This window comes from Haliotis rubra, unplaced genomic scaffold, assembly GCF_003918875.1.
Source record: "Haliotis rubra isolate DU_JTF1 unplaced genomic scaffold, ASM391887v1 Scf1007, whole genome shotgun sequence".
Taxonomy (NCBI): domain Eukaryota; kingdom Metazoa; phylum Mollusca; class Gastropoda; order Lepetellida; family Haliotidae; genus Haliotis; species Haliotis rubra.
In genome coordinates, this window is record NW_025764901.1 from 139,924 (window position 1) to 153,846 (window position 13,923).

Sequence of the window (13,923 nt, forward strand, 5' to 3'; positions counted from 1 at the left end):
AACAAACAAAATTTCAGCATGATGTTTATATTTTTGAAATATTGGTGTATAATTTGATGAGGAGGTATGTTCAGCTAAAGTTTCTCCTAATTTATTAGCCATGTCAGATTTATCAGTTAGTATTGTGTTCCCATTCTTAAGGTGATGAACACCAGATTTTGATCCTTTACCCATTATCCTTTGCACCATATTCCAGATTTTGGACATAGGTGTTCGTGAATTAATTTTTGAAACATAGTTTTGCCAAGATTGACGTTTATTTTGCTTTAAGGTATGATGTCTTCGCATTTAGTATTTTAAATTAGAAATGGATAGTTGGGTGATAGCGGAAATATTTCTCTGCCTTTTCCCTCGCTTTTCTAGCATGTTTACAGTCTGCATTAAACCATGGCTTCCGTACATGTTAAGCTGCAGAGGACTTTGGTGTACACTCATCAGTTATAACATTTAAAACGTCAGAAAAAACATGAATAGGATCCAGCAATATCACTGAAACATTCGGGTCTTAGTTTAGATATGCATTAAGTTTGAAATAAGGACCAGTGTGGCTTGGAAAATTTCCATCTTGTGTAAGATGGAGAATCAGTTGGATATATTGCTGCTAGTATCTTGGAAAGTGATCACTCCACAGAGGTAGGTCATTGTGGACCGACAAATCAAATTCATTAAGTAGATTAGAGTCTGCAAGAGACAAATCCAGAGAACTTATTATCTCCTACGTAGGACTCTAGTATCACCTACGTAGGACATATTATCTCCTACGTAGGACATGCTATCTCCTACGTAGTACTTAATATCTCCTACGTAGGACATACTATCTCCTACGTAGTACTCAATATATCCTTTTTAAGGATGGTTATTAAGTTGAGAAATGTTTGGCTATGCAGCACGTTAGATAGTTGAAAAGTGAGTCAGTGAATATTCATGACACTAACGCAGTGTTACTATGCCTCCATGTGAATATAGCTTCACATAACATGTACGACGTGCATTTTCTCACAGGAGAGTATGAGTATCTTTCCGTATTGCAAAACAAGGTTTGGATCTCCCTTGGCCTTCGGTTGGGGGAAAGAGGAATGACGATCCTGTACCTGTGTACTTTGAAGGGGTGATGTCATAAGGGATACAACAGTGCTCCTTAAAGTTCATAAGCCTGAGCACAGAAAATTCGGACTGTACTTTTCGTCTACAAATAATGCAACCATATACGGAAATGCGCACTTGTCCAGAAGATACAAAGTGTCTGGATCAGTAGGAAAATTAAACATTTACAGAAAACTGTAGATAGATACTGACAATGTTGTATGAAAATAACCTTGAAAGATTTGCAGCATTGTGAATTTCCAAAGACTATAATTGTAAGAGTCACAAAGGCATATCCCTTTATTCTAGTGCAATATTTGATTTCTTTACCTCGGAGTCATCTAATACTTTACACAATTTCTATTGCCTTCGAATGAGATTTCAAGCTGTCACACAAAGTGAATGTTTCCTGATGAAACTGATTTGTAAATTTCCTCCCAACAAATGCCGATTTCCTCCCAAAATGATTTTTAGGTTTTTATCTGTATTATTGCCTTTTGGTCATTTAATTAAATAAAAACATTTCAGAATATGCCTTAACACCATTGGTGATGGAAACCTAACCAAAAAATGAAGGATTTACATAGCTAAATTAAATGTCGTAATTATATATGTTTGGCTTTGGTGAGGTCACGTGACATGAAGTTTTAAAAAACTGGATCCTACCTGATCAGCACATCATGACATGACATGAAACCTAATCCCGTTTACCAGGTGTTGTCAGAATAATGTTTGGTGTATTGTCTCAAGAATAAAACCGGCGTGTTTAAACAATACCATCTGAACATGTCACATTTGTATCTGTTGTCATGTTATTTTAATTTAGTAGAAGTTAAATATGCTGCGGATGCCGTATGTAGTTTTATGAATATTTATTCACATATTTATGTCGGTAACAATGAGGCATGTGCAGTTTGCATGATATATTTTGGAATGTTCATGAAATAATACACCAAGGAAGGAATATTTGAATTCGAAAGTGTTACGTCTGACTGGAAAGTGGCAGGGCTCTGAACTGAATACAGAACATTAATTTCAGACTTCTTCCCCTGAAGTGCTGGATTTGTTGAAAGTGTGGATGGGATGAGGCAAGCCTTTTCTACTCAATAATCCGTGGACGGTCACTGTAAGTTGCCACAAGTCGAGAATACCACTGATTCGGGATAATTGTGAGGATTATCTTTTAAAGGTATTGCTATCTTTGCTAATGTCGGTGTTTTGATTTGATAATTTTCCCTTTGTACAATATGTTACACCTAATAGCTGGCCACATGCTTGGTATTATTAAATCAGGGGCGGATACAGCTTTTTGAGAAAGGGAGAGGGGCCACACTCTTGAGAAAGTGGAGGTGCACACCACTGGCCCTCGTGTCTCTGCGAGGATTATAGATTCTTAATAAATAATTATATATAAAATTTAGATGGCCCCCGACTCGAAATGCTTCACAGTCTAATACATCATGAGAAGGCCGGACACTTCGATACACCCCACCCGCCTGATTTGCTGATCGCTACGCTACCATCGCATGTAATCCATTAAAACGTAATGTAAAAATAATCATGGATGATCGGCCTATAGAGCACCACTCATGACACCTACCAGTTCTTTATTGTTTTTTCTGCAAGTCGATTGAAACCCGATTTTGACTCATTAACTAAACGATCTTGACACAAATGGATCCGCCAATGAATTTTTTCAACAGAACGCTAATGCTTGTGTTATTAACCAGCGGGATCTGCACTGGGATGCCTCAATATAGCTAGAATGCCACAGATGCAAGAAATAAACTCTGTCAAAAAAGAAACGCAACCCCTGTCCTCAGATATGAAAAATTCGTTTGAATGAAGTTATTGCTTCCAAACTAAATTTTATTCGAATGTATTGAAATTATACACGTAATTAATGAAGATTACCATCCAAACAACTGCATTTGTACGCATAAGTGTATTTTATTGCTTATTCCGTCACAACGCATGAAATGACCCTCATGGTGACTTCGCACAAAAAAAACACATGCAAATCATGAAAATGGCAGTTAATGGGGTGTATAAAAGCCCATGTGCTTTTCGCATTATATTCATTCATTTGTCGCCGAAAAGCTGTGTTAAAATGCCACGATTGAGTGCTGCCGACCGAAATATCGCCATTTGTCGTGTTCAAGCCGGAGAAAGTTTTGGAACTGTTGCACGGCACCTAAATGTTCACAAAACAACGATATCCCGACTTTGGAGCCGCTACAACAACTTCAATTTGACCAACGATCGCCCGAGAAGTGGAAGGCCAAGAATCACGACCCCCTTCAAGATCGGTACATCCGGGTCCATCACCTGCGTAATCGGCATGCCCTACCAACCGTGACTGCCACACAAATACCAGGTTTGAGGAGAGTGTCAGCTCAAACGATTAGGAACCGTCTGAAAGAAGCGGGTTTACGTGCCTGTAGACCAGTTGTTGGACCTGTACTACGCCCCTACATCTCCGCCGACGACTCAGGTGGTGCAACAACGTAAGGATATGGACTTTACAAAACTGGAGGCGCATCTGGTTTTCTGATGAATCCCGTTTTCTTTTTGCAACATCACGACGGAAGAAAACGTGTGTATAGGAGACGTCATGAACGTTTTGCGCCCATCTGCGTCCGACAGGGGGACAGATTTGGCGGAGGAAGCGTTATGGTTTGGGGATCCATCTCATACAACCAGAAATCAGACTTGGTGATCGTTGAAGGGAACCTGACAGCGCAACGTTACATCAACCACGTATTACAGCCTCACCTTCTCCCGATTATTGACCAACAGACACAGATTTTTCAACCAGACAACGCCCGGCCTCATACTGCACGTGCAACAATGAACTTTCTGCAGAATTCCAACGTCAATGTCTTGCCATAGCCCTCTAAATCACCAGACCTCAACCCTATTGAACACCTGTGGATACTCTGGGTCGACGCGTACGTCAACGTCAGCCGCCGCCACAGACGCTGCAACAGCTCGGCGTTGCACTGCAGGAGGAGTGGAGAGCCATTCCCCAGGAAAGAATCCGGCGTCTTATCCGTTCTTGTCCAAGGAGATGCCGTGCAGTGATTGCAGCTCGTGGTGCTCATACGAGATACTGAGAAAGACGCCCCCCTGGTGACAAACTGGTGTCTGTGAGATGACTTTTGAAATGACAATTTTAAACATGCCCATCTTGGTTATTATTCTGCCAAATTTCAGACTTCTGTCTTAAATAATAAAAATGCTGTGTCGTCTTAAAACTTCAGATCAAAATCTCTAAAATACAGGGGTTGCGTTTCTTTTTTGACAGAGTTTACATTTGTCATAAAATCACATTGACTTTAGACAAACTTATATGGCAAAAAATGTTATCAAATATAAAGGCACTTATTTTCAATAAACTTAATCGTGCATTTTAGTCATGGATTTACCCCAGGAGGCAGCAACTCAAACTGATGATACAATTACAACATGCGACGTTACCGACAACACTCATTCCGACCATGATGGGGACGAGGAGCAGGCAAGAGGAAACTGGGGCTCGCAAGTGCAGTACCTTTTGACAGTCGTTGGCTATTGTGTTGGCCTTTCAAATGTGTTGCGTTTCCCGTATATCTGCAAAACAAATGGTGGAGGTATGCATTCCAAATACATATATGAGTAATGAGCGCTTGAAATTAATAGAGATTTTAGTAGTGGAATCAGCTAGATTATTGAATAACCTCGGAATACATGGTTTCTAAAATGGTGGTGTTTGTGACAGGATATGCTCCATGGGAATACTTGGTCTCATCACTGTGTGATGGTGATTCATAGACTGTGACCTTCTCTGACATGCATTACGAATGTCTAAAGTATTTCCTCTGCCATTACTTTTAAAATATTGACCACGTAATGGAAATTTAGTTATTATATAAATAGGTTTTATTGCTAAACTATGTTGATATTTGGTCACAACCCGGTTACTAAAGTTCCTGAACGTCAATGTAAAACATTAGATTTCACATGGAATCTCGTTAGAATTGGTATCGAGTGAGGTTTCAAATACTAATAATTATCATAATTATACGGTTATTCTATGACAATAAAATGAGCGGTCGCAGTTTTTATAACTAGTATTACGCAAACGCAGTTCCTGCATGAGTATTCTGGGAAACCCACCATTGGAGACACACACGTGTGTTCCTGTCATTTATTGTAATGGAAGTTAGAATGTTGGCAGTAGTGAGTGAGTTGAGATTTTTAGTCACGTCGACAGTATTTACGCCAATGCAATGTAAGAATGGGCTCGTGGTCGCCAACAACTGACCATACCATACTACTGACCATTTTTCAGATAAACACTGAGAACAAAAATCATCCTTAAATGGAACCCCAAGCCGTTAACAAAACACTGTGATAACATATGCTATATTTTGGATTACACTCTCTGAGTAAAGTACAGATTATAGTACTTTATGTTGGGTTGAGTCCCATCCGGGATCAGGAACCTAATCGCCAGCACACAAAGTCAGCCGCCTAACCCGCTCAGCCACCGCGACTTCCACGAAAGTGTAATCCTAAATATAACATATGTTACATTTGACCACTCTCTAAATGGCATTGTGTAATCAAAACACTGTCATGTATGACTGTTTTTCCGCAGGTGCCTTTCTCATCCCTTACATCACGTGTCTGCTGCTTTGTGGTTTGCCGCTGTTCTTTCTGGAAGTTGTTATAGGACAGTTCCACGGGAAAGGTGCCGCTCATGTGTGGGGTGTATGTCCCTTGATAAAAGGTGGGCGTCTTCTTACAGTATGCCAATTTACGATACAAAAGCCATGCCCATTTGAGTAATTTTCCGTTTGCAAAGAAGGACTGTTGATTTATTTGAACAGTCAGTAATGCTTCCTCACTATTGGTAACTTTGTGTACGAAAATACTTCCTGATATATCACTGGCCATCCTTCTCTGTTTCAGTTCATATACTTGATTGTATGCATTAAACTCTATCATTAAAATACATGTCCATCTATGATTTATCCACGATTGCTGACCAGATATTCAAAATTAGCACAACGATTGTCAATCAGTGTAGGCGTAGGATCATCCTTGAAATGAAAATCTGAAAGAACAGAGATTAGTTAGATTCAGCCTGATTTGAGTGCAGGATTAACTGTAAGATGACTGGGGTCTGAAAATTGGACTGGGCGAACTTAAGGCAACTACTTCGGGACATTTTGTATTCTAAATGGAGAAACCAAAGAATTTATGTGTATTTATATTACGTGCCCGGACCAGGCTTGGGGATCGGCATGCTTATCATTTCCGGCGGGGTGATAGTTTACTACAGTACCACCTGTGCCTGGGCCGTGTACTACACGATCTACTCCTGTAGAACAGTTCTTCCCTGGACCAGCTGCGACAACACCTGGAACACTGAGAATTGTGTTGAAAACATGAAGCTGATGACGGGTAAGATCATTGTATGTATATGTATGGGCATGGATATGCTCTCCTTGTATGTACATGGTTTTACTAGCCTAAAGTTTGCATTTGTTTTTGACGGGTGTCACCGGCGAAGCAGGATCCGCTTATCAGGATACACATGGTATCATCACAGTTTGGTTGTGATGCCTAAACCTGGCTCATGGTACAGTCGAAATCGTTCAGTCCACTTGTGTTGTTACCTTTTATTTCATAGTAAACGGCTGTTACGGGTGGTACTGCAGAAAATATAAGAAATGTGAAATATCTAACGTATTCCGATCTACAAACTTATATGTGATCGGATCCAGAAGTCTTCTTTGTATTACTGTCAGTGGATTGGTAATGATATATCAAATGATCAGTACACTATTTTCATTTTATATCGACTTAAATCTATGTACTTCAGTTTGACCACTATGTGTGGAAACACACGTACGTCCATAAATGAAAGGACTGTTTCAATTTGTCTGCCCTACTCCAATTTGTCTGCCCGTCTCACCGAAAGTGTCCTGAGGCCTATTAAGGGCTAATTATGTTCTGTTACTTTCAGCAAATAGCTTCACCGTGCCAAACGAAACCCGAGTAAATAAGTCATTGGCAGTCACCACAAATTATGCTGGCAACAGTTTGGAGAATGAAACCCTATTCCACACTGCAGCTGAAGAATTCTGGCAGTATGTAGATCCATGTTTAAGAACAGGACCCTTTTGTATCATTCGTTGATTGTGCTTAAAACCCAAAATAATGTGTTATATTGTTAGACCATGTTCCCTTTTTAATTAAGCTGTCCATGTATTTTTTTAAGATTTCGACTAATGACTACTATAAGCAGGTAATTTAGGGGAAGGGCTTTGTATAATGACATGATATATTATTTTACAGTACAACCAGAAATTATTGAGAATTTAAAGATTGTAATTTTTTATATTTTTCTTACTCATTACTCACGTATTAATGTGAATATTAGCAGAACATAACTCCAGATTCAAAGACAGGTGAACAGTTAGTACTTTGTCAAGTCACCATGGGCAGCAATGCAGGCTTCAATGCGGCGAGGCATACTAATGATCAAAGAAGTTAGAAAGTCGTCGGACCACCTCTTCTTTTATTTCAGCAATATTTGTCAGATTTTTCTCACTTTCCTTCATAAGTCCCCAAACATTTTCTATTGGATTTAGGTCAGGGCTATAGCTTTGCCAATCTAATAATGTCATATGTTGGGTCCGAAACCAGGCCTGTGAATGCTTTGAACGATGTTTTGGGTCGTTGTCCTGCTGCAAAATCCAAACATTTCCATAGAACACGTGAGCAGATGGAAGTAAATGTCCCTCGAGAATATCTGTGTACCGCTCACTGTTCATATTCCCTTCAAATGCGTTGCCCCTAACACAGATATGCCACCCCACACGGTAAATTTCAGACTGTACTTTGGGCGCTGATACAAAGGTTTTTCAGTTTGTTTGATCCAGAATTTCAGTGTATTACGAAACAGCCACACAGAACTTTCATCTGAGAAAATCACATTGTCCCAGTTAAAATGTCTATGCTGTAAGCACCAGTTCAACCTTCGCTCCTTTTGTTCAGGTTTCATGATCGGTGATGGAATTCTCGACTTTTCTGCCAACCCATTGCATGCAGCTCAGTTCTAATTGTCTCCTTACAGACAGCCACAGTTCCTCTATCAATCATATCCAGCCTTAAATTTTCTACACTCCTTCGTTTGTTTTTAGAAACAAGAATACCAAGCCGCCTCCTGTAACCGACAGTCAATTTTCTGGGCCTACCTGCGCCTTCCTGGTGCTCAATGCCATGTCCATTTGCAATATATTTCAAAACACGATAAACAGTGGACAAAGGGATGCCTGTTCTACTTGAAATCACTTTAGCTGATCTGACGTCCTTAATCATCCATACTGAGGATCACTGAAAATGTCGTCTGCTAGCAAGTAAACAAAGGGGGATAACTCTTCACAAACTAATAAAAAAGGATTAACAGAGTTGTCTCTCTTGAATGAAACCAAGCACTTGATAGCTGGTCAAGGTTGTTTATACTAGAAATCCAATTAAACATATTCCTAAAATTCTTCATAATTTCTGGTCATACTATATTTCAACAGACGACTTTAATATCGTATAAAGATATATCTTCAAGTCTGAACATCATGACGGAATGATTACCCAGGGCTTAAAATTACATTTTGCTCTGGGAACAGTTGTATTCCTCATGTAATGCCTCTTATAGCATCAGGTTCAGTGTTATGTTAGAGCATTACATCATTACACACATATTAAAATGACTGAAAATCAATTCAGCCATGATTTGTCTTCAGATACAAAGTCCTCAGCATCACCTCAGGAATGGAACACCTGGGAGGCATCAAGTGGGAACTCGCTCTGTGTCTCCTTGTCACCTGGATTTTGATATTCAGCAGTCTGGCGAAAGGTATCAAATCAATTGGAAAGGTAATGCCACTGATATGACTGCGCTTTTGTGTAGGGATTCCGTGTAAGAATGATGAACTGTACCGCATGAATGTAAAACGAGGAACTGGTGGTCAGGATCGGTGTCTTCCAAGATTGTGCACTGGCAAATATTTTCTTCTGGGAGTACACATGGAGGATACCCGTGAAGGTCCGGGTTAGAATAGGGATCTTCAGTAACCCATGCTAGTCGTAAGAGGCGACTAACCGGATCGGGTGGTCAGGCTCGCTGACCTGGTTGACACATGTCATCGGTTCCCAATTGCGCAGATTCATGCTCATGTTGTTGATCACTTGATTGTCTGGTCCAGACTCGATTATTATTACTATAATTAGAAAGGATCATTTTCCTCTCCTTGACGCTTATCGTGATACCTGATCTTCATCAGGAGGGGGGTGGTGGGGTAGCCAAGTCGTTTAAGCACCCGCTTGTCACACCGAAGACCCGGTTTCGATTCCCCACATGAGTACAATATGTGAAGCCCATTTCTAGTTTCCTAAAATATTGCTAAATGCGTCGTAAAACCATACTCTCTCATCAGATGGCAATGCCAGACAGAATAAATGGCATGTGACCTTTCTTTACACATTATAAATACATATGATGTTGCTATGTAATTGCAAATAAGCCGTCTATACATTGAAGGTTATTTACTCTTGTTAATCTGTTTTGTTTAGGTTGTGTACGTGACGGCGACAATGCCATATGTGTTTCTCTTCATCCTGCTTGTCCGTGGCCTGACTCTACCTGGCGGACCACAAGGCGTTCTGTTCTTCATCACTCCTGATTTCAACAAATTACTGGACGTGCAGGTGCGTGATGGAAGTGCATAAATACCTCTTTTTTATTTCCTTTTGGTGTCTCATGTCTCTCTTGCAAACACTTGTTGTTTTAAAATTCCTGTCATCTTAACTTGAGAAGTACTGTAAAATTATTGTCCTCCTGAGAGGGTACGTAAGTCACAAAACTTCCCAAGTCTATTTAGTTCTACACACCTTTTTAATCGTAGAATATTTGTTGTTTTATTGTAGCTAAATATCAGTACAATTGCCAGTGGCTGAAGGGATGGTATAAATCCAGCTAGGGTCCATGCAGGTAGCCAAAGTACTGTAAGTCCCCATGGTCCCTAGAGTGGTGATCTACCTTCAGTTGTTGGCGATCCTCAGCCTTATTATCCCCCACAACGCGTTTTGCGGGGGGTATTAAAATGGACTCCGTCCGTGCATCCGTCCGTGCACATTTGTCTTTTCCGGAGCAGAACTCTAAAACCGTTCGATATTTCTTCACCAAACTTGGCAAATAGATAGATCTGGTGGTGTACTGGTGCCTTTTGGTAGTTTTGGATTTCTGAATAAAATATTTTTGGCATTTCCATGGCAACAAGTTCGACTTAGACTGAAATTGGTGGTAGTGCTCTTTTCCGGAGCAGAACTCTAAAACCATTCACTACTTCTTCACCAAACTTGGCACATAGATAGATCTGGTGGTGAACTGGTGCCTTTCGGTAGTTTTGGAATTCTGAATAAAATATTTTTGGCATTTCCATGGCAACAAGTTCGACTTAGACTGAAATTGGTGGTAGTGCTCTTTTCCGGAGCAGAACTCTAAAACCATTCACTACTTCTTCACCAAACTTGGCACATAGATAGATCTGGTGGTGTACTGGTGCCTTTCGGTAGTTTTGGAATTCTGAATAAAATATTTTTGGCGTTTCCATGGCAACAAGTTTGACTAGAACAGAAATTAGTGGTAGTTCACTTTTCCGGAGCAGAACTCTAAAACCATTCACTATTTCTTCACCAAACTTGGCCCATACATAGATCTGGTGGTGTACTGGTGCCTTTTAGTATTTTTGGAATTCTGAATAAAATAGTTTTGGCGTTTCCATGGCAACAAGTTTGACTTAGCCTGAAATTAGTGGTAGTGCTCTTTTCCGGAGCAGAACTCTAAAACCGTTCACTATTTCTTCACCAAACTTGGCCCATACATAGATCTGGTGGTGTACTGGTGCCTTTTGGTAGTTTCGGATTTCTTAATAAAATATTTTTGGCATTTCCATGGCAACGAGTTTGACATAGACTGAAATTGGTGATAGTGCTTCTTTCTGGAGCAGAACTTTAAAAACCTTTCAATACTCTCCTTCCACTTTTCTATATACACACCTAAATATTTGGCATAATCATAACTTGTAGACATAATCATGAAGAGTATTTTGCCATTTCGGGGGATATTGATGACTTTGTCTTCTTGTTTTATATTGTGTTGTCCTAATCTGAAATCCTATTTTAGAGATATATGCTAGTTTTTTATTTCCTATTTCTGTGATATACTAATTGGTTTTACTGTCCTTCGTCGACAGGTTTTTAAAATTTGCGCATTTGTCATGAATTTATCGTCTTCAGTCACGATATGGCTGAAATACTGCCGCTGTGACTATAAACTTTAACTCACTCACTTAACTTGAGAAAATACGAAAATACTATGGCTAAGATCAAATATATTTGCAGAAATATTTATGATTTTATTTTCCTGTTAATTATTATTGTTTTCAACAGATAAGGAATATATGTCGTCAACCTCTAAAAAGAATATATAGAATACTATAATCACTGTCGAATAAATTGCAGTTTTCAGCTATCGGAAATATATTATTGAAAACAAGAAGGTGAATATTCCATTTTGGAGTGATGGTATTTAAGAACCAAGTTGTATGCTTGTATATTGTTTTAGAAAATGGTTATTACATTCACAACGTGTCGTTAATTTCGTGCAAATTTGTGCAAGCGTTTTCCCTAATGTGGTCGGGGTAAAACTTGAAATTAACACTGAAACGTGTCAGTGTGTTGCCTTACATTTCAGTAATAAAAACCATACCGAAAGATGTTCTGATATTATTATGAACTCAATATTAATAAAACGTCGTTTGACATGCAGCGTCAGGAACGACTACGAGCTTTTACAGTTTCACAGTCAGAAACTAGCGGATTACAATTACGATGTCGACAGATAAATCAGGATGTTCTTACAACCATTGACATTTAAATCTTGCAATTAAGTATTTTCATACCATCTGACTGTAAATCAAATGGGGTTTATTTCGTTGCTGATTAACGATCACATACTTGACATTTCCTCTGAAACTGTAATGCGTATAATTAACAAAGCCTTTGTTAAGAAACCTAAATGGTTTGTTGTTCAAATATACTGAAATTTGGCATATTTGGGGTTCAGCAGTACATGCATGTTCCGTTTCTGTAATCTCAAGAATATTTATTTTGATTAAACCTTTACAGCAAAATACGTTTCTATACAATTGAACGTAGATGCAAAAACTGTATTTTTGACCCTTCAGCACATAAGCATGCCTTTATGTTTGATCACATGATAAAATCCGTATATACGAAAATATATCTTTGCCATTGCTCCCGTCAATATATTTCCGCATACATGTTTGCCATGAAAGCTACAGCTCACTTCGAAACGATTTGGATAGCGCAAAATCTGGAGGGCTGTCGCTAATATTGTCTAGGCATCCATTGGTACAAGAATCAAAAGCAAAATCAAGTTCAAGATCACCCAAACAGTCTATGAATGGTAGGTCACAGCCACTTGCCAAATTGATTCGTGTAGCCCATTGGTTGGTCAAAGGCATCGTTCAAGCTATGAGGATAATGTCAGTCAAGAACTTACAATGTTTCAAGGTACCCTTTTTGTCACAGTCTATTTTAATGGTCAAAGACCCTGTGGCTCCTCTGAACCCCGACACTGACCTTTCCCACTGGATCATGCTCTACAGTTTCTTTTCTCCTGATTCTCTTTGACCGTATACGCCACGAAAGCCATGGAGCATATGGGTTAAACTCAGTGTAATTGTAATGACCACAGAAAAAGTTTCTTCCTGAAATTACTGTTTGCACGCAACCTTATTTCGATCAAGGATGTTTCACAAGTATTGTTACATTCATGTTCCGAGCATCTTTGGCACCAGCCCCGCATCAAAGTCTTTGCCTTAGTTATAGGCACGTTTTGTGAGCTACAGAACCTTAAATCAATTATCACATACATATGAGCACTGGCTTAAACGGCATGAGTTAAGGATATAATGATAGTTGTTGTTACGAAACTGACTATAGAATCATAGCGTGGAAAGCTGATCCCCTAAGAATAAGTCAATGATCTTGCTTATATTGTTGTAGGTGTGGGTAACAGCATGTGTTCAGGTATTCTTCTCACTGGGGCCAGGATATGGAGGTCTTATATCAATGGCTAGCTACAACAACTTTCACAGCAATTGTTTGAGGTAATCATTAAACATTATGATTCATTGATTGTTGTTTAACGCCGCACCCAGCAATATTCCAGCGACGGTCTGTAAATAATTGAGTCTGGGCCAGATAATCCCGTGATCAACAGTATGAGCATCGATCTACGCAATTTGGATACGATGACACGTGTCAACCAAGTCAGCGAGTCTGACCACCTGATCCCGTTAGTCGCCTCTTACGACAAGCCTGCGTTACTGAAAACCAATTCTAACCCAGATCTTCACGTGTCTACCTATTTTTAAGTATATTAGCTCAACTAGAATGCGTTGATTGATGTTTTTTAGTTAATTATATCCATAATTTCGAAACACTTCGTGCATTATGAGTAAAATGTATTGACCATATATGCCTAATAAAACTTATGAGGAAGATATATTTTGTACATCTGACATGTAATATATCATGTTGTATTTCACTTCATTCGTACCCGTGAGACTGATTTCAGTTTGTCCATTTTGTCCCAAGGAACGCAGTCATCTGTACATTGGCGTGTGGAGGATCAAGCTTGTTTGCGGGATTAGTTTTATTCGCGTTTCTTGGATCCATGGCTCACGAAGCCAACGTCCA

General features: G+C 39.4%; 1 protein-coding gene across 1 annotated transcript; it reads left to right on the forward strand.

The window, feature by feature from the left end:
* Positions 1 to 2,060: 2,060 nt before the first annotated feature.
* On the forward strand, positions 2,061 to 13,335 carry LOC124267987 (sodium- and chloride-dependent glycine transporter 2-like). The gene is made up of 8 exons (XM_046702993.1): positions 2,061 to 2,272; positions 4,500 to 4,715; positions 5,726 to 5,857; positions 6,361 to 6,534; positions 7,100 to 7,223; positions 8,880 to 9,012; positions 9,709 to 9,843; positions 13,228 to 13,335. The coding sequence occupies exons 2-8, from the start codon at positions 4,502 to 4,504 to the stop codon at positions 13,333 to 13,335; spliced, it is 1,020 nt and encodes a 339-aa protein (XP_046558949.1). The 5' UTR covers positions 2,061 to 2,272; positions 4,500 to 4,501.
* The last annotated feature ends 588 nt before the right edge of the window (positions 13,336 to 13,923 follow it).

Bases quoted from the DNA above. Each gene is read 5' to 3' on its own strand.
- LOC124267987 (XM_046702993.1), top strand. From the start codon at position 4,502: ATGGATTTACCCCAGGAGGCAGCAACTCAAACTGATGATACAATTACA. The intron at 5,858-6,360 runs GTGGGCGTCTTC...TGCCCGGACCAG, and splicing joins TGTATGTCCCTTGATAAAAG to GCTTGGGGATCGGCATGCTT. The intron at 6,535-7,099 runs GTAAGATCATTG...TGTTACTTTCAG, and splicing joins AAACATGAAGCTGATGACGG to CAAATAGCTTCACCGTGCCA.